The 21,086-nt window shown below is 47.5% G+C and overlaps 1 protein-coding gene across 2 annotated transcripts; it reads right to left on the bottom strand.

Annotated features, from left to right (window-relative positions):
• Window positions 1-335: 335 nt before the first annotated feature.
• On the bottom strand, window positions 336-20,119 carry LOC134355876 (SLAM family member 8-like). Of its 2 annotated transcripts, XM_063066385.1 has the most exons (7): window positions 20,016-20,119; window positions 14,897-15,217; window positions 11,205-11,489; window positions 8,812-8,946; window positions 8,565-8,653; window positions 7,182-7,340; window positions 336-448 (listed from the first exon to the last, which is right to left on the bottom strand). In XM_063066385.1, exons 1-6 carry the CDS (start codon window positions 20,068-20,070, stop codon window positions 7,224-7,226), a joined length of 1,002 nt encoding a protein of 333 aa, XP_062922455.1. In that variant the 5' UTR covers window positions 20,071-20,119; the 3' UTR covers window positions 336-448; window positions 7,182-7,223. The 2 variants fall into 2 exon arrangements, with proteins under 2 accessions (XP_062922455.1, XP_062922454.1); XM_063066384.1 differs by lacking the exon at window positions 336-448 and having other exon boundaries at window positions 6,055-7,340.
• Window positions 20,120-21,086: the final 967 nt, after the last annotated feature.

Here is a 21,086-nt window from a genome sequence, read left to right as displayed (position 1 = left end):
CGTTCGATGGCCACAGGCAGGAACGACCTCCCGTGCCACCAAGTGTTGTATCACAATGGAATGTGGCCGAAGTCCAACAGTAAAAAGTTCAATATTCAGTTTGCAAACACGTTCCTCGATCGTAATATACCCCGGATTGCACCATCCGTTTTTAACCAGATCAGTAAGCACCCAACTCCTTTACGCTTACCGCTCTCAGTGCACTTCCGGTCAGCCAGAACGGTATTACCCACCGAACTCCTCTGCTCCAAAAGTCTCTGTTGTCTCGACCCGGTCCTCTTTCCTCGGCTTTGTGATCCCCCTCTGCATCCTCTGTGTGTTTTCCTCCGGATTTCAGCAGGGGTGTCGGCTGCTCTGTTAGCTAAACTGGCCGGTCTTTGTTGGTCCGTGGAATACACAACGCAACCTTGCTTCAGTCCCGCGTGTCAGGATGTAACCATTTCCAGCGCTAAAGAAAACCCAAATAAAACTCTCTATCAGCACGTTAGAGAGGGTGCAGCTTCAACGTGTACCCGTGAGAAAAAAAAACAAAAATAACGTAAAGGACCTCTTTGCTCCTATACTCAACTCCCCTTGTAATGAAGGCCAACATGCCATTAGCTTTCTTCACTGCCTGTTATAAGTTATAAGTTTCTTTATAACTCAGGTCCTCCAGACCCAGTAACATCCTTGTAAATTTTCTCTGTAGTCTTTCCTGTAGATAGGTGATCAAAACTGCACAAAATACTCCAAATTAGGCCTCACCATTGTCTTTCATAGCCTCAACATAACATCCCATCCTCTGTACTCAATACATTGATTCATGAAGGCCAATGTGCCGAAAGCTTTCTTCACGATTCTGTCTACCTGCGACACCACTTTCAACAAATTATGTACCTGTATTCCCAGATCATTTTCTTCTACCACACTCCTCAATGCCCTACCATTCACTGTGTAAGATCTACACTGGTCGGTCCTACCAAAGTGCAAAACAACGCACCTGTCTGTATTAAGTTCCACCTGCCATTTTTCAGCCCATTTTTCCAGCTGGTAATAACGATGATCACCAAAATCTTGTCTGAAGTACAGAGTGCTAGCTTTCACGGATTGGATTTTTTTCCTCTGGATTATCAAAGACTGAAGAGACGTCTGACGGAGTTTTATAAAATAACGAGGCACAAGCAGGGCAGATGGCCATAGATTTCTTTCCCAGTGCAAAATATCAAATACCAGACAGGATAGCATCAAATTGAGTAGGAAAAGTTAAGGAGATTTGAGGCAAGATTTTCTGCACAGTGAGTGGTAGATGGAGTGGTGGAAGCAAATTTGATAACAATGTTTAGATAGGCATGGGATCATGCGGGGAATGGAGGGACAGGCACCAGACATAGGTAGGTGGTAATAATTTTGATTGACATGGTCACTGTGGGCCAAAGAGCCTGTTTCTGTGCTGTACAGTTCTATGTTCACCGTTCTTGGGCCCTGTCCAGTCTCTAGATCTGTCAGCATTTCTTACTCTTTCTCTCTGTGTTCCTGTCATTTCCCCTCATTCACGTTGTCTCTGGCCTTTCAGTACATTTAGTCTCTCCCTGCTGATCTATCTGTCTCAGCTTATGTGTTTGTTCCTAATTGTGTATCTCCCCCTCTCTCTCTCTGTCTGTCTGTCTCTATCCAACCACCCACCCTGAGCCCAGCTACATTCTCCGCTTCACACATTTCTCCACTTGTTGACCGGACATGATCTGAGCCTCACTCATTTCCTGCCACCATTTGACACCCTGAGCTCCTGTGCAGGACGAGAGCTGCTGTCGAGATGTGATGGCCTGATTGTCACAGGTTAAGGTGTTAGTGAAGCACTGTGCCCACAGGTGGCAGGAAACGGAAAAGTTCAGAATACTTCTGTTGATCAAGTGAAAAGATTTGTGAGTGCGAGATGAAACAATGTACAACCGGTTAACTAAATCTTGGGTTCAGTCTTCACGCAGAAGGTATAATTAACTTCCAGATATATTGGGGAAACAAGGGTCTAAAGAAAAAGAGAACTGCAGGACAGTGGTACTGGTTAAAAATCCTGTGGAAATGACAGACAATAAATCCCTAGTGGCTGTATCAATTGTCATCCTCGAAGAGTCTCTTCGAGATTGTGGAGAGCCTCATGAATTGAATTGAACTGACTTTGTTTTTTACATTCTTCACATACACGACGAATAAAAATCTTTATGTTATGTCTCCGTCTGAATGTGTAATGTGCAAATTATAGTAATTTGTAGTAAATAGCATGTAGAGTAAGATGTACAATAGAACAGTAAATATAGCTTAGAAATACAATTGTGTCAGCGTGAATTAATCAGTCTGATGGCCTGGTGGAAGAAGCTGTCCCGGAGCCTGTTGGTTCGGGCCCTCTTTGCACACCTGTCACTGTAAGTGTCCTGAATAGTGGGAAGTTCACATCCACAGATGCGCCAGGCTGTCCGCGCCACTCTCTGTAGAGTCCTGCGATTGAGGGAAGTACAGATTGATGAAGCCAGTCAGGATGCTCTCAATTGTGCCCCTGTAGAAAGTCCTTAGGATCTGGGGGCTCATGCTAACCTTCTTCAACCGTCTGAGATGAAAGAGGCACTGTTGTGTTTTTTTTCACCGCACATCCACTTTGTACAGACCAAGTGACATCCTCCGTGATGTGTATACCGAGGAACTTGAAGCTGTTCACCCTCACAACCCCAGATCCATTGCTGTTAATAGGGGTTATTAGTCTGTCTCCATTCCTAGTTCACAACCAGCTCCTTTGTTTTTGCAACATTGAGGGAGAGGTTACTTTCTTGACATCACTGTGTCAGGGTGAGGGCTTCTCTGTAGGCTGCCTCATTATTATTTGAGATAAGGCCAATCAGTGTGGTATCATCTGCAAATTTAATTAGCAGATTGCAGTTGTGGGTGGTGACACAGTTATGGGTATAGAGAGAGTAAAGGCGGGGGGGGGGTAAGGACAGAGCCCTGGGGGGCTGGGGATCCTATGGGGAGTAACTCACATCCTTACATCCCAAGCATTTCAGCACTCCACAAGGTACATCTGGAGCGGGATGGAACAGTCTCCACTTACCTGGGTGAGTGCGGCTCCAACAACTCTCCAGAAGTTCAACACCATCAGGCCAAAGCAAGTCCCTTCTCCCCGTCCCACCTCATTTTATCTCTCCCCCAGCCCCAGTGCTTCTGTTGCTGGATTGTGCTGTGATGGCTTCTGCCAGTGGAACACCTCACCCTCTCTGATGCTGTGCCCCTCCCACAGTTACACCACTGTGGCAGCTTCAGGCGTTCCTGTGGCCCTGTCTCCCTTTGACCTGATCACATCAATGTCTGGGATGAAAAGCTGTCTTCGCGAGACGTAACCAATGAAGTCTGTACATGGGGACTTGTCAAGGTTGTCCCCTTTGGGGGCTGTCACAACCTCACAGATGTCTGGTCTCCCAGAAGACAGACCGAGTAGTGTCTCTGGTCTATGAATAGGATCTTTCTTGTCGTGGATCCTCAAGATCAGCGTGCAGTGAGTCATCCTTCCCAGTGTCCTGCTCTTCATTCTTGGTGAGTTTCTTTTCCCCCCCCCCACCTGCACTTTCCGGAGCAGATGAGGCTGGGATCACTCCAGTCCTGCTCGATCTCCACTACCTCTCCTCTCTCTGATGCCAGCTGTTCATGCAACTGTTGTGGGAAGAGGAATCTGAGGGACGACCCTCCTCATCCACTGGACCACAGCCCATGCACAGTACCACACCTGCAAGGACCAAGATGGTACCACTACCTCCTCGCCATCCCCCACCAGAGGTGGCGGGTGCCGAGAATATGCTAGGTGCATCCTCTGGAGGGTCTACATGAGACACCTCAGCTCCACTGGCCATGAAGTTTCCATCCTGTTGGCCCCCTCTTTCCTGCCAGGGAGTCTAAAAGTCCAGGATATTGTATATAGAAACATAGAAAACCCACAGCACAATACAGGCTCTTCAGCCCACAATGCTGTGCCGAACATATACTTACTTTAGAAATTACCTAGGGTTACACATGACCCTCTATTTTTCTAAGCTCCATGTACCTATCCAAGAGTCTCTATCATTTCTGCCTCCACCACCGTCGCCGGCAGCCCATTCCACGCTCTCACCACTCTCTGCGTAAAAAGTTTACCCCTGACATCCCCTCTGTACCTGCTTCCAAGCACCTTAAAACTGTGCTGTCTCCTGCTGGCCATTTCAGCCCTGGGAAAATTGGGAAAAAGCCTGGGACCTTCCACTTGTACCAGGTCACTCGTTTCACCTCACCGTGCACCCGCATAGTGTTCTATCACAATTTGTGAATCTGTATGCTCCCCCCCCACCCCCAGGCCTGATGTGATGAGATAAGTTTGTACAAGAGGTGTTCACTCTCTTTATCTACCACAGTTACTGATTTATCCACGGGGCGGGGGGGGAGGGTATGGGGATATGGGTTTCAATTGTAATCTCAAGGAGGGGGATGTCTGGAGGAGGAGAAGCTCCCGGATTGATTGTCTATATGCTTCACAGATATGCTTCTTCTGTGTCTCGGTGGTCGGTACCACGCTCAGACCAATGACCTGTTTCCTGCGTGGGTGGCATCTGTGTATTAACGCTTCAACAATGGCTGCTGGAGCATGGAACGGGGAGGGTGCCCTGGCCATAAGGCTATGGTGGGACATGGGCAATCCCGCTGTCTGCCTGATTTGTCAGATAAACGATCACGGCAAACAAGGAAGGCGAGGCTGACTTGAGGGTCGAGGCGTTCAGCTGTGATGCAAAGTCGGAGCGAGGTCGAGGGATGTTCGAGGAGAGGAAGTTGGAGTGAGGTTGAGATACGGTCGGGATGGAGCCGGGGCATGCGAGATGGAGAAAAGTTGGAGCGGAGGAGCTTTGGAGACTGGCCACCTAAACCAAGAGCGAGGTCTGATCGATCTAAGCACTGGGTCAGTTGGGAAAGGTCAGGTCTGGGCCGGAATGTGGCGGTGGGATCCAGGCACAGAGCGTATCGATGCAACAGGGCCCCTGCCTGAGAATGAGGAATGATCTGATGTTTGGATGATTTAAATGCCAGGCCAGATAGATTGAAGAGGCAGGGGTGTTGGGACTGGAAGTGAGTGTCAGGCCAGTTCTGCTTACAGCTCCGTGACGTTTGCTCCACTCTTCGCTGCACTGAGGCTGCGGCTGCGGCCTGCTCTGGGTGCTCCGGGCTTCGTGCCTGTGAGCTCTGCAATAATTTGCCCAGCTGTGTGACGAACTGAGGCTGAGGCTGCGGCTGCGGCCTGCTCTGGCTTCTCAGGGCCTTGTGCCTGTGAGCTCTGCAATGATTTGCCCTGCTGTGTGATGAACTGAGGCTGAGGCTGCGGCCTGCTCCAGCTGATCCAGACTTTGTATGTGTGAACTCACTTTCGTTCTAAATACTGTTGCATCTCCTATTGTTTGCACGATTAGTATTTTTTTTAAATCTCTCTGCACATTTGTTGGTCTTTTTCTCTTTATGGGTTCTTTTGGGTTCCTTGTTTTGTGGCTGCCTATAAGGAGATGAATCTCAAGGTTGTATCATGTATACACACTTTGATAATAAATGTAGTTTGAACTGTGAGGTGCTTGTGAAAGGAGTCGAATACAATGGTGTCACAGACACACAACAAAGAAACATGCCCTTACTATCTGTGATAACCTATGAGTACCCGATTACACTTGACTGCAACAGGTCTGTAGTTTTCTATTGCTTGTCCGGACACTTCTGAAATATTGTGCGCATTTCCGCCTTCTCCATACCCTCAGGTAGAGTGTTACAGATTTTTCACCTCTTGAGTGAAAACCTTCTTCTTAAATGTCCCCCTGAACCTCCTATTTCCCACCTTTATATCATGTGGGGCCTTAAACAACTAGGCCTTGAGGAAAAATTTACAAACCTCCATGTCTATTCTGCCTACAATATTGTAGACCTCTATCAGGGTCTTTGGATCTCTCCTACATCCATATGGAAAATTATTAATGTACATTCAAAATTCAAAGTAAATTTATTAACAATATACATATATGTCACCGTATACAAACATGAGATTAATTCTCTTGAGGGCACAGTCAGTAAATCCAAGAAACACAATCGAATCAATGAAACATCACATCCAACGCACATAAATAGGATCCAGCAACAACCCCTATTGGTCAAAACTGGCCATAGGCTTCCAAACACAAAAGCAACAGCCCACTATCACTCTCTGCCTGCTATTACCAAGCTCACTTTGTAATTAATGTACCAACTTGCCTTGGATCTCAGGAGATTAAACTTTTGGACATGCCTTCCACATCCTAGTGAGGTGTAGAGAGCTCGAATGGTCATGTGGGTGTATGAGATCACTGGACCAGATCCTGCACAACATGGTCGCTCCCTGTCTGTGCTGTATTCCTGCATCGTTTATATTAAATCCCTGTCTCTCGTTCTCCTCACTTTCCAACAACTCCCTCTCCCTTAAACCCGAGACACACCCATATACTGGGAAACTTGGGCAACACACTCTCCGTGCAGGAGGAACTGAGCAGTTCAGGCAGCAGGCAGCTGAATCGTTGACTATTATTCTCCTGCAGAGATGCTGATGTGCTGAGTTCTTCCAGCACTGTGTGTGTGTTGTTGCTCCCTTAAACCTTTCCATTTTTCTCCCTCCCTTAAATCCCTGTTCTCCACTGAGTCCCACCTCATAAACATTCCTCATAAATCCAATACCAGCCTGAAATCGTCTCCCCTCCGCCCTCTTCCTTCCCTTCCTGATTTCTGGCAGAAGGTTGACAGAGTCTCTTGGACCTCCATCTTTCCCCAGTGATAATTCCGTACCCTCAGTGTGAACCTGTGTTTGACAGTTGATCGCTCAAGATGGGAGAGTCGTGAGCATTTGGAAACTGTGCACAGGCTCACATCATTCATTTAATTATTGACTACTGTTTGAGGAGGATTAATCAAGGTGATAATCTACAGGGGAACGTTCTGACAAAATCTCTTCCACCAGCAAAACTGGGGAGCATTATTGAACTAACATTCAACACTTAAAAAGCAAAGCAGCAAAGAGCAGCCATGCTGTTGTCCCATAGACCTCACCCCTCACCACGACAGTGGGACACAGAGGAAACCTGTATCTCCAAGCCACCGTTCCACATGCAGATTTCCCTGAGCGTCCGTACCCTCCTTGTGCCGGTGCCGAGGGAGGGTCGATCCATCCTAAACTACAGGATACAGTCCAGGGGTTCTGTCCTCAGCCCATCCATGGGGGGTCTGGCATGGTGCATCACTGCAGCATACTCAGTGGGATTAGTCTCGGCAACGACCTCCGGACCCGCAAACTACAAAAGAAACAGAACCTGTCAGCTCTGGGCGATTTAAGGGAAACAGAGACAGGACACACTGTGTCAGGAATTCTTGGAGACTGGGAAACACAGACAGGGAAATAGAGTCCAGGACCCAGTCAGGGAGATCGAGACCAGAACACAGAGACAGGACCTGGAGACAGCACACAGAGACAAGGAGATACAGACTGGGAGCCGGAGACAGGACATCGAGATAGGGAGATACAGACCAGGTCCCTGGGACAGGGAGATACAGATGAGGACACAGAGGCAGGGAGATTTAGACAAGGACACAGAAGCAAGGAGATACAGACCAGGACCGGGAGACAAGACACAGAGACAGGGAGATATAGACCAGGACCTAGTGACAGGACATGGAGACTGGAGACAGAGATAAGGACTCTGGAGAGGGGAGACATTGAGACTGGGCACATCGACATGTGACACATGGACACAAAAGACCTGGACATGCAAAGCGACACACAATGATGGAAACTCAGATCACCCAGTCAGCACCAATCAACTGACAAACAAACATACTGACCCAGCATCAACAGGGTCTCACTCTCAGTGCATTCTGAATGAACTCACTAACTACCCATCGACACAAATATTAACACCATGACTGATCATCAGAAGTGCACACACTACTGGGCAGAACTGCATGAATAGGAACAGTGTATCCCAGTGACTGGGTGAATGAGGGATTGTGTATCCTGGTGACAGGATATATGAGACAGGGATCCACAGTGACTGGGTGTGTGGGTACTGTACCCCAGTGACAGGGTGTGTGGAGGACAGTGTACCCCAGTGACTCTGTGTGTGTGGGTGCAGTGTATCCCAGTGATTGGGTGTGGGGGACAGTGTACCCCAGTGCCTGGGAGTGGGGGGTGACAGTGTACCCCAGTAACCGGGTGTGAGGGGACAGTGCATTCAGTGACTGTGTGGAGAATACAATTGCTGTTAGATCTGCCTGACCAGGCCTGGAGATCACTGAGGCAAAGTTTCAGTTGACTCCTCAGTGGTACATGGGATCTTGCTGTTCCCCCGTGTGTGCGCTGCTGAGTTCCACAGTGGTGGTTGGAACGATCTCCGGTGATGGGGACCTGTTGTTGATTCTGGGATTGTGCAGATTACATGTAGGCCTTATGTTCAGTCTGCCCCGAGGAGTGTGAGTGACCAGGAGTGGCCTCTTTCCAGGGGTAACGTGTCTGTCATTACCCTGTCATTCCCCTTGGGGGGCTGCCAGACACTGCGATTCTTCTTCACCCACTGAAGATCTGTGTAAATGATGCCCGTCTCCGATTGGTCTGTGGGACAGAAAGGAGAGGTGACAGGGTCTGTACTAAAACCATTCCCCACTTTATCTGAGCACTCTCTCCCACCCCTGTTGTCACCCCCCTGCCCATCCCCTCTCTCTCCCTCCCCCAAATGCCAGACTCAACGACAGGGTGTCAGATCCACTTACCTTCAGTCCCTGAAGTTACTTCCCTTCCCTCAGGTCTTCTTCTCCGTGTGACCATGAGGATCACAGTGAGAGCAAAGATCAGGACGGTTCCCACCACTAACAGTACAATCTTCAGGATCACTGCATCTGGCATTGCTGTAACAGAGAGTAGAAGAGGCTTCCTGATGAATCCAGTCCTCATGCTCCCAGTGACACAGGATCGATGAATTCACTCCATCCCTCCTCAGTCAGAGAAAACTCCCTGTCACCTCAACACGGTCCCTCAGTACCCTACAATCACCATCACATAACTCCCCTCCAAACCCCACCTCTCCACCCCGCTCCCCTCCCTTCCAACATCCCTCAGTCCCTCCACCCCATTCCCTCCAATATCCCTCAGTCCCCTAAGTCCTCATTCTCTCCGATCACCATCACCTCACTGTCCTCCACCCCACCCCTCCCCTCCAATACCTTTCAATCCCTCCATTCCCATTCCCTCCAATCACCATCAAATCACTCACCTCGAAACCCATCACCTCCCCTCTGATACCTCTCAGTCCCCTCAACCCCCATTCCCTCTAATCAACATTACATCACTGACCCGCACCCCTCCCCTCCAATACTCCTCAGTCCCCTCATCCCCTATTTCCTCCAGTAACGATCACAACACTCCGCTCCAACCCCTCCTACTCCATGGTGCTCCCAGTGGGACACAAAAGAAGAATACTGTTGACGGACACATTTGGAAATGTTTGTGGCAGGAATTAAGAAAATGGAGGAGGAATCAAAACTGTAATTGCCCATCTTCTCAAACATAGAAACATAGAAAACCCACATCACTATACAGACCCTTCGGCCCACAAAGTTGTGCTGAACATGCCCTTACCTTAGAACTACCAAGACTTACCCATAGCCCTCTATTTTTCTGAGCTCCATGTACCTATCCAGGAGTCTCTTAAAAGACCCTATCATATCCGCCTCCACCACCATTGCCGGCAGCCCATTCCATGCACTCACCACTCTCTGCGTAAAAAACTTACCCCTGACATCTCCTCTGTACCTACTTCCAAACACCTTAAAACCGTGCCCTCTTGTGTTAGCCATTTAGCCCTGGGAAAAAGCCTCTGACTATCCACACGATCAATGCCTCTCATCATCTTGTACACCTCTATCAAGTCACCTCTCATCCTCCGTCACTCCAAGGAGAAAAGGCCGAGTTCACTCAACCTATTCTCATAAGGCATGCTCCCGAATCCAGGTAACATCCTTGTAAATCTCCTCAGCACCCTTTCTATAGTTTCCACATCCTTCCTGTAGTGAGGTGACCAGAACTGAGCCCAGTACTCCAAGTGGGGTCTGACCAGGGTCCTATATAGCTGCAACATTACCTCTCAGCTCTTGAACACAATCCCGTGATTGATGAAGGCTAATGTAGCATATGCCTTCTTAGCAACTCCAGTTTGTATGTATTCTGTCTGACAGGATACTGTAGAGGATTATTAACTTTGTAGGTAACCTTTGTTTTTGGATTTTATACTTAAGCCTCCACTCATATTTGTCAGCACAGCCTGGGTGAGGAACTACAGTGCATTTTGCAGAAGGTCCACACTGAATCAACTGTGCACTGTTGCTGGAGGGAGGGAGTGATTAGATTGGAGGGAAGGATTATTTAGGATAGCTGAGGCACTGAGTGGTCAGGGAGGTGGAGGCTGAACTTGAGGAGGGGGGTTATGAGGGCCAATGTGAGGGAGCTGGATTAAAATCAGTGGTGATACACTTAGTTAGATCCCACTTGGAGTACTGTGCTCAGTTCTGGTCGCCTCACTCACTACAGGAAGGATGTGGAAACTATTGAAAGGGTGCAGAGGAGATTCACAAGGATGCTGCCTGGATTGGGGAGCATGCCTTATGAGAATAGGTTGAGTGAACTTGGCCTTTTCTCCTTGGAGCGACGGAGGATGAGAGGTGACCTGATAAAGGTGTATAAGATGATGAGGGGCATTGATCGTGTGGATAGTCAGAGGCTTTTTCGAAGGACTGAAATGGCTAACACAAAGGGGCATCGTTTAAGGTGCTTGGAAGTAGGTACAAGGGGGATGTTAGAGGTAAGTGTTCACACAGAAAGTGGTGGGTGCATGGAACTGCCAGCAATAGTGGTAGAGGTGAATACAATATGGTCTTTTAAGAGATCGTTCAATAGGTGCATGGAGCTTAGAAAAATCGAGGGCTATGCTGTAGGGAATTTCTAGGCAGTTTCTAGAGTAGGTACATGGTCAGCACAACATTGTGGGTCAAAAGGTCTGTAATCTGCTGTAAATTTTTTATGTTTTTATGAAGCTCTTCTATGCTGTCCCGTCTCACACTCCTGCGATGGGGGACCTAACTAAATTGCAACATCTTCGTCAGACACTCACGACATGTGTCCAGATTACAGACGTCCCCCAGCCGGACCTGTGCGGTGTCCTCACTGATGGGGTTGCTGGCCTCACACCTGTACACAACATCCTCCATCTCTGCTATGCAATCAACCTGTATCGTCTTTCCGTCTTTCCAGAAGTGCTGGCTGCTGTTGTCTCCTGTAACTTCTCCTCTCCACCAACTGAATCTGGTGTGGTTGCCAGAGGTCACGGAGCAGGTCAGGGTGAGGTTACAAGTCCCAGTGATGTTCTGAACCATGATGTTTGCTCCTGACACGGGCTCTGAGGGTGTGAGGGAGAGATAGAAGATGAATAAAGGAGATCCTTGTGGACACCTCAATCCCCAACTCCCCCATCCCATCCCCAACACTCCAGAGTGAACTTCAAGCCAATCCCACCTCAATTTTACCCAACGGTTTAAACCTTCCCTCACCATTCACTTGCTGCCGGGGGATGTTCCCACATGCACTACCCACACTCATCTACAAACTCTCCTCCATTTCCTGTTTATAGCTCTCTATTCCAGGAATTCTCTCCATTTCCATGTCTTTAGTTCTTCCTCTGTGTGGTGCCAGCTTCCCTTTGAAATCTGACTGAGCCCCAGCCTTGACCTGCCCTGAACCTGGTCCAACCTAAGACACAGCCCAGTCTATTCTGTCAGTCTCTCCATCTCCACACTGCCTGCCCAGATTATGATGAAGGTTTGAGTCTATGTCATTTCTTTCATCTCTGTTCTCATACCCTCTCCAACCAAAAGTAACAGTAAGGTTCATCTGTCCGTCTCCTTCTACCCCACTCGTCTCCCTATTCAGTGCATCAACATCTATGCTTCCTGGTCCTTTCAATGAGACTCCATTGAATCATAGAGCATTGCAGTGCCAAAACAAACCCTTCAGTCCATCTAGTCCATTCCTAGTCCCATTGATACTCATCTGGACATCACCTTCCACATCCCTTTCAATATTTATCCCAATTTCTGTTAGACATTGAAATCGAACCTGGTTCCAACCCTTCCACCTGCACCTTGTTCCACCCTCTGAGTGAAGAAGTTTCCCCACCTTCCCCTATAACTCAGGTCCTTGAGTCCTGATACTCTGCACTCTTTCAACCTAATTGATACCTTTCCTGTACGTAGGTGACCAGAATTGCACAAATACTGCAAATTAGGCCTCTCCAAGGTCTTATACAATTTCAACATAACATCCCAACTCCTGGACTCAATTCTTTGATTTATGAAGGCCAATGTGCTAAAAGCTTTTTTTATGACCCTATCTACCTGTGATACCACTTTTAAGAAATTATGGATCTGTATTCCCAGATATCTCTATTCTACTACACTCCTGAGTGCCCAACCACTCATCATTTATGTCCCACCCTGGTTTACTTTCCAAGGGTCAAGGCTTCGTACTCGTCTGCATTAAATTCAACCTGCAAATTTTCGGCTCATTATTCCCGCTGGTCCCGATCCTGCTACAGGCTTTGATAGTCTTCTTCACTGTCCACTATACCCACAACTACTGTCATCCGCAAATTTGATGATCCACTGACATTCCACTCCCTTCCCTCTTTCTTACATATTTTGACCAGTTTCTCCCTGAGTAACACCTCGCTCTGCTCTTCTGCCAAACCCACAACTCCCACCACTCCACGACCCACTCCACTTTCTGGACATCCACGGGAGGGGGGCTTCATATGAACTTTCACATTTTCCCTTCCCTCCATGCAGGGAACCAAAAGCTGAAACAGTGATTGACAAGCACTCCCAATGCAGTGAACTGCACTCAGTGTTCACACGGTGGCCTCCTCTCCACTGAGAAACCAGGCACAGTGTCACTAACCACCTTGAGGGACATCTCAGTTCAGGCACAATTGTGACTCAGAAGTTCTGGTCGCTGTCACTTTGATTCTCCATCCTGCTCCCACTCTGACACACTGATTCTAACTCTTGACACTATTCCAGTGAGACCAATGTATAGACAAGAGCCCATCTCCAGCTGGATCTGATGCAGAACTTGCGGATCTCCCTCCTTTGTAGAGATGATATTCAGAACAGGTTCATTGTCTGAAAGGTTTTGTTGACTACTGTCTGATTCAGAGAGTCATAGACTCCCAGAATACTACAGAACAGGAACAGGCCCTTCAGCCCATCTAGTCCATGCCGATTACTTAATCTGCCTTGTCACCTCAACCTGCACACAAAACATAGCCCCCCATAACCATTCCATTCATGTACCTATCCAAATTTCTTTTAAATTTTGAAATCAAACTCACATCCATCACTTCTGCTGGCAGATCATACAACATGCTCAGCACGCATCGTGAAAGTTCCCCATCATGTCCTCTTAAACATTTTGCCTTTCACCCTAAACCCATGACGTCTAATTCTACTCTGACCCAATCTCAGTGGAAAAATCCTGCTTGCATTTACATGATCTGTATCCCTCATAATTTTGTAAACCTCAGTCCCTTTCTTCCCCTACTCGATCCCAGAGGAGGTCTTTGTCTCCAACCCATGTTCATGATTTTCTATCTTCTGTGTTCTATTTCCCATGTTCTGATGTTCTCCTCCTTCAACTGGGGAACATTAACACTGGGATGGAGGACGTTGTAACGTGAAGTCAACGGAGAGACACCAAAGCCGGTGGATATAGAAATGTCTGATTCACCAAAAACAGGCATCATATTGAGACAATCTTGGATGAAGCAGACTCCCGATTCAATATTACATGATAATTTGACATGCTAAAGATCAGTGGTAAATGCTGGATAATTGTACCGTTACAATGTACCAACAATGCTTCCTTGGCCCTACATATATTTTTCACCTACCTTGTCGTTCACACCCACACTCCAGACACACAAAATGAATGTTAATCAGAATTGTCTGGATTGCAATCAGCTCCAGTCCACAGCTACAGGAAAACTACTGTTCAGAGCTGCATTTTAAATTCAATCTACAATCCACCTTCATGTCTGAAGATGGGTTCTGGTGAGATTAATATTTGTGTATTCCCTAACTACACAATACGTCCTAACAGAGGAGAGAGGATTTCTCAGCCAAACATTGCTGAGTGAGATTATTGTGAATGTGATATTACTGTTAGAGTGAGTCAGGAACCATATTGCTGTGTGTGAGTGTACTGTTGTGTCCGTGTACTGTTGTGTCCGTGTACTGTGTCACTCACTGGGACACTATATTCAGTGTAATGAATACACAGGGTCTCACTCAGCACAGCACAGCATGAAGGCTGAGGAATAAACACCTTGCTGAGCTCAGACCTCAATCTGGGAAATTAACAAGCAGTGTCCTGGGAAACAGACTGGATAACTGGGATCCCTGAGCATGACAGAGCAGGCCTTTGACTGGAGATACAGTTTGTAACTGTGACCCACAGATACAGACTGTTCAGGCCATTCACACCAGGTCCATTCTCCCTGTGTGCTGAGCTCCCTCTGTCTCAGATACATGAGATTCCCCAATGTTGGTTCGATCCCTTCTGGCTCCTGTCTCAGTCTTGGTGGATGTGGCGGGTGTATCCTCCAAACTCACACTGACTCAGCCTCACTACACTGGGACCGTGAGCCCAGCTCTGGACACGGGTAGTCAGTGAGGTTCAGTAAACAGGGAAACACACAGGATCTGCCCTCACCCATCCATTAGGGGTGTTTCAGGGACAGGTCTCACTCACCGTACACCTCCAGTCGCACTGTTGTTTTATTTTCAGCTCCTGAACTTGCAGCTGCAAACATCACCTCATAATCACCAGAGTCCTCTCTCCGTAGATCATGGATTTCCAGACTGATGCTCCCAGGGTGAAAGGTTATCCTGTTCTTGTACTGCTCATTACTGAAGTAGCTGATGTTCCCATTCAAGTACTTCACAATCTTGATTCTGGGCGATACCCGAATCCAATGAACCTCAAAGTCTGGACTGACTGGGATCCCAAAAAGTAAGGAGACTGAGTGTCCCTGAGCTCCGGTCACAGTGGTGGGAGGAGTCCCAGTCCCAGCTGAGGAGACAAGACAAGACAGTCCGTAGGTGAGGTCAGTGATAGGAAGAGGAATCAGACCTGGGAAAATCAAAGACATGGGAGGAAGCCAAGCGGCCCATCCTGTTGTTCCAGCCCTGTGAGACAGACAGCGCAAAGTTAGTGTTGTTTCATGCCGAGACCCTTCATCGGGACTCCAGACTCTCTGTACCCGGCCCTCAGAAATGAAGTTGCAGCCTGCAGCCGGATATCAGTGGTCAGGTAGGGGGGGGGCGGATGAGATACTGGGATAACCTCACTGTGTGTGTGCAGGGGTCAGGAGGTCGACTGATCAGACTCACAGTGACGACCACTCAGCCGGAATTGTCACTGGATCTGGGTCCCCCAAGCTCTCCTAAAGAGCTGGTTCAGCGCAACTTGAGCCATCTCTGGGAAATGTCCCACAGGCTGCACCTCCCGTCCCCAGGGGGTTCCTTGCACCGGCTGCTCCTGTACACTCTGCACTGTCCGACCCTCACCTGTTGCCTGGACGTCCAGAGTCAGGTGGTGAGGGTGGAGTCCCAGTTAGAGTCTGTCTGTGAGGACTCTTCCACTCCTCATCAGACCTTGGAGCAAAGAGGGTGTACAGTCCAATGCTACAGTTTCTGTTGTGCGAGAGGGTCAGAATTCCCTGTTTAGATGGATAGAGGTGTCTAGTGAGCTGCTGTCAGCAGCCTGTGCCCCACCAGGGGTGATTGGCTTCAGAAGGGTGTAAGAGAATCTAGCTGGATGTGGTAGTGGAGATGGTGTCTAGCCCGACCTACAGGACCAGGCTTCCTGTTCAATAGTTCACGTCTATACATTGTCGTCAATATCCTTTTGTCCATGTTCTCCCTGTTCCAACTGCTCCAAATCAGCCATTGACCAGATAATCTTGTAGCCAGCTTATCCCCATGGCACCCTGTCAGAGACACCCCCACACCCGCTTTCCCTATAGTTTTTACTTCTCCACAGTTCTAATGAAGAGTCTTTGACCTGAAAAGTTGGCTCTTTTCTCATTCCACAAATGTGTCCTGAACTGCTGACTGCTTCCCTCTCCTGTATCATACGATGGAGAAGGAGAAATTTTAAAAAATGGATCAGAGTGTGTTTGGGGCAACTTCTCTGGTTCTCACCCATTTCCCAGCCACGTGTGGCTGTACAGTGAAGAAAGTGCTAAATACTCCTGCTCGTGGGACCACACGGATCTTTAGTACTCGGCCAGGTACGCCGTCTGGACCAGACACGTTAATGTAGGATGAGTGTAAACAGGTGGTCGATGGTTAGCATAGACTCGGTGGGTTGAAGGTACGAGTTCCCTGCAGTATCTCTCTCTGTCTCACTGCGGATGGCTTCTCCACACTGAGATGCTGGTCACTGAATCCACTGCAGGGCTGTGCCTGGATCACACTCAATAGTCACTTTATTCAATACAACCCGACGCCTGCCCGTTAACAAATACCAAATCAGCCATCATGTGGCAGCAACTCAATGCTGATCTGCTGGGATTTTCACACACATCAAACTCTAGATACGACAGATAACGGTGATTGAAACTAAAAAAATCCATTGAGCTGCATTTCTTTGTGCAGACGTGCCTTGTTTATAAGAGAGGCTGGAGGGGAATAGCCAGAGTGGTTCAAGCTGACAGGAAGGTGACAGAAACTCAAATACCCACACGTTACAACAGTGCTGTGGAGAAGAACATCTCTGATGCACAACACCTTGAACCTTGAAGTGGATGGGCGACAGCAGCAGAAGACCATGAACATACCCTGAGTGGCCACTTTATTAGGTACAGGATGTTATCAATAAATGGCCGCAGAGTGTAAAATCTCCCCAGACACTGAGCAACCGGGGTTACATTCGCAAACATGACCACAAACGTCTTGAACTTTGTATTATTACACAACCCACAAACACATGCTAACACCGTTAATAGGATCAGGGAGGAATGACTCGGAGCCTGGTGTGGCTTTCGGTTCCTGTGACACTGGCATTAGTACTGGAGAAGGAGAGCACAGTTCCACTGGGACAGACTGTGATCAGAATTCCACTGAATCCAATCACGAGGGAGGTAGACTGAGTTTAAATTCCATAAAACTGTGTTGGGAGGAGAACCCCAATGCTGGGAAATCTGGAAGGTTGAAGAGGAGCAACAAGGAAGGGGACAGGGGTCTCGATAACCAGGAGGAGTACAAACTGAATTTGTCTAAATCTAAACAAACTACTGAAGATCATATGTGTGAGTTCACTCTGCAGGAAAGTGATCATGATGCTTTTGTCATGGTGTCAGAACAACATAGACCTCAACATAATCAAGACAGAAGATCTAGTTGTTGACCCAAGGAAGTGTGTGTGTGTAGACAACCCTGTCCTGATCAAAACAGCTACTGTAGAGATGGTTGACAGATTCGAATCAGACATCCTTATCAACAGCATAGTCTCCTGGTCTCTCCAACTCAGACAGTGACCAAGAAAGCACATCAACCCAAATTGAATAAAAGTGATCAATACAAGGAGAGATTAACAATCCCCTTGATCCCAAATGAGACACTGAACACAAAGTGAAAACCCACTTTGTTCAAAGACAAACCATTAGACACGAAAAGTTCACAATCGAAGGAACACTACATTCCCATGAGGTGACACTGAGAAAATACAATCCACATACAAACTGATAAAATCCCTTTCTTCTTTAAAAACAACCCATAGTTCTGACACATACACCTTACTCAAGTTTCCCATTGTGTGGTACGTGTTCTTTCTCTCTCTCGCACACACATACACCCAGACACAGATGCACTTACACTCTCATGCAAACACTCACACTCTCTGCTCTGCTGTTCCATTGCCGAGCTTGTGTCAACATGACGAGCAGGAGCAGGAAGCAGACGTGCGACCATTGAACCACACGACATATTCAGTTGATCGTGACTAAAACATTTTCTTGCCATTTTCCTTGATCTCCTTAATATCTAGAAATCTACCAATGAAAGAAGAATTTCCAGATCACAGGAGAATCCCAGTGATTTACCACCATATGCTGGCTGGCTTCATTATGGCCTGGTATGGGAACAACATGTATTTGAGCAGAAAATCCTACAAAATGTAGCGAATTCGGTCCAGTACAACATGGATAAAACCTTCCCAGCCACTGAAAGCATCTACATGAAACATTGCCATAATCAAAGATCCTCACCACCCAGGCCATGCTCTTTTCTCACTGCTGTCATCAGGTAGAAGGTACAAGAGCCTCAGGACTTACACCACCAGGTTCAAGAACAGGTTATTTATTGATATTTATTTATATTTGCATTTGTTCTGTTTGTTGTTCATTGATCCTGTTTACAGTTACTGTTCTATAGATTTGCTAGGTATGCCCGCAGAGAAAGAATCTCAGGGTTGTATGTGGTGACATATCTCTACTCTGATAATAAAACTTATTTTGAACTTTTTGAATAGAGGCCTAGTCTATTACCCACACTAGCGACATGTCAGACCCACCACATCAGAAACCAGTCTGGTGAATCTTTGTGACAATTCCCCTACAGCTTCCATTTCTCACCCATTATCACAGATTCCAACATTGTCCCCGCTCCCAGTGTCAGCTGGGGAGATGTGTGGTTCCCTGTTTTCTCTCTCTCCCTCCTTTTTGAAACAGTCTGTAGGAACCATTCCTGAAACTGTAGAGTTTGCCCGATTATAACCAGAAAGTTGAGTAACTCTACTGACACCTTGCCACAGACTCTGGGATGGAGATCATCAGGCCTGTGTCAATTATCCATTTTCATGATGTTATTTCATCATTGATGCTGATTGATTTTGTTTCTACACTTGCATTCAACACTTGTGTATCCTGTATTTCTGGCAGGTTTTTGTGTGTTCCACAAAGACACACAAAAAGCCATGGTTATTTCCTCTACTGTTCCTTCATTCCCCATTACAAAGACCCACGTCTGTCTGTAAGGGAACTACAGTTGTACCTGCTGCTGTGTTTGTTTCATGTCCTGATTCCGGCTCTCACAGTCTGTTCTTAATATCCTTCAACTTTCCATTTTCGCTTTCTTCAACGATATATCTGTTACCCTTTGCTGTGTTCGTACTCAATCTCAATCCTCAGGTTTATGACTCATTCTACAGGTTAACAACCGATTCTGGCAATGATATCAGGATTTTCTTTATCATTCTCTCTCACTGCTTGTATGTCCAATTTTGTGATTTGGGCTATTGACAGATCGACAGTCTGTCTGCCGAGAGAGAGTGAAAACCAGCGCGTGGATGCCAAAAAGGGAGATGACTGTTAACAATTTCCACTCTCTTTCTCCATTCCAGTGCCCCTCCACCACTTCCTGCCCCCACCATCCATCATTCCTACAGCGATTTCCCATCAGGATCTTTTCCCATGAAACACCTCCAGACCAGATCCCAGTTCCTGGGTTCTGAGGGATCCTGGGTCACATGTACTTAATTCCACATCTCTGCCAATCCTTCCCAATCCTGTGAACAACTGATACCTGTTTCTTAAGCTCCGTTTCCAGAATTAGAAGCAGGATGGTTCCATGGTTACAGAAAAATCCAATCCTCTCTCTCAATACCCACCAGTAACCAAACTTTTCTTGCTCTCCATGTCAAACTCGTGTTTTATGAGAGTGCGACAGGAGAGGCAGCTTCACTGTGTCCAACCTACACTCTCCGTGCACTGGTAGTGAAGGACCCAGAAATGCCCAAGTCCACAAAGTAACAGAGAACCTGGAGAGAAGGATTTTAAAGACAAAGACTTGCTCTGAATCAAACTTACAGAGTGAGTTGCAGAGAGTTAGCCAGCAGGAGATCAGCAGATGCCTGGTGTTCATTGTTCTCACAGAACAGTGTAGACGTTGGTGGGCTGAACAAAGCTTCCTCTCCTAGTCGGTACGTTGTCAAGAGCAGTCGACAAGAAAGTAGGTGTTGTGCAGAAGGTGAAATACAGAGGTGTGATCAGAAGCAGAAAGCCACAGCGCTCGACGTCATGAGCGGACAGACTGATGTCAGTATTTCACCTCACACCAAATAAGAACAATAAAATCAGGAGGATTTTTGGCCCCTCGTTCCTGCTCCACAATCAATGAAACTATGACTGATCTTTTATCTCATCACCACAGTCCTGACCAAAAGAATAGAAAAAGCCAACATAAAGTGGTGGATATGGCCCAGTCCATCACAAGAAAAACCCTCCCCACCACTGAGCAGATCTAGAAGGAGCACTGCGACAAGAAAGCAATGTGCATTATCAAGGACCCCGACCATCCAGTCCATAATCTCCTTTCATTGCTGCTGTCAGAAAGGAGGTACGGACCTCAGGTTCCACACCACCAGGTTCAGGAACAGTTACACATCAGACTCCTGAACCAGCGTGGATAACTTCACACACCGCCACTCTGAATTGATTCCACAACCTATGGACTCACTTTCAAGGATTTCATGTTGTAGAGCATATGAGGAGCATTTGATGGCTCTGGGTCTGTACTCACTGAAATTTAGAAGAATGAGTGTAAATTTCAATGAAACCTATCGAATGTTGAAAGACCTCGACAGAGGACATAAGAGAACGCTTCTTATGGTGTAGGGGTGTAGGACCAGTGGACACAGCCTCCGAATCTGTCAGTCAGTCAGTGGGTGCCATTCGAATCTGGGGTTGGCAGCTATGCACCTCCATCTTCTTCCATCTTGTGACAGCACTGAGTACAGCCTCTCCTCCAGTTTGTTCTCGCTGGCCGCCTTGGCACTGCCCGCCACCGCCCCCGCCGAACTCGTGCCCGAGGCCGTGTCGGCCTCCAGCCGCGGCCGCTTCTTCGAGCTCAGCCCTTCCTTAGGTGGAGGCCTTGGGCAG

Source organism: Mobula hypostoma, chromosome 13, assembly GCF_963921235.1.
Source record: "Mobula hypostoma chromosome 13, sMobHyp1.1, whole genome shotgun sequence".
Lineage (NCBI taxonomy): Eukaryota > Metazoa > Chordata > Chondrichthyes > Myliobatiformes > Myliobatidae > Mobula > Mobula hypostoma.
Note: the sequence above shows the minus strand (reverse complement) of the source record. Positions and strands in the feature narration are given on the sequence as shown.

Coding starts and splice junctions, on each gene's coding strand:
- LOC134355876 (XM_063066385.1), bottom strand. CDS start 20,070: ATGAACACCAGGCATCTGCTGATCTCCTGCTGGCTAACTCTCTGCAAC. Junction 8,654..8,811: donor AGTAACTTCAGGGACTGAAG/GTAAGTGGATCT, acceptor TCTGTCCCACAG/ACCAATCGGAGACGGGCATC. Junction 7,341..8,564: donor CCCCCAAGGGGAATGACAGG/GTAATGACAGAC, acceptor TTTCTTTTGTAG/TTTGCGGGTCCGGAGGTCGT.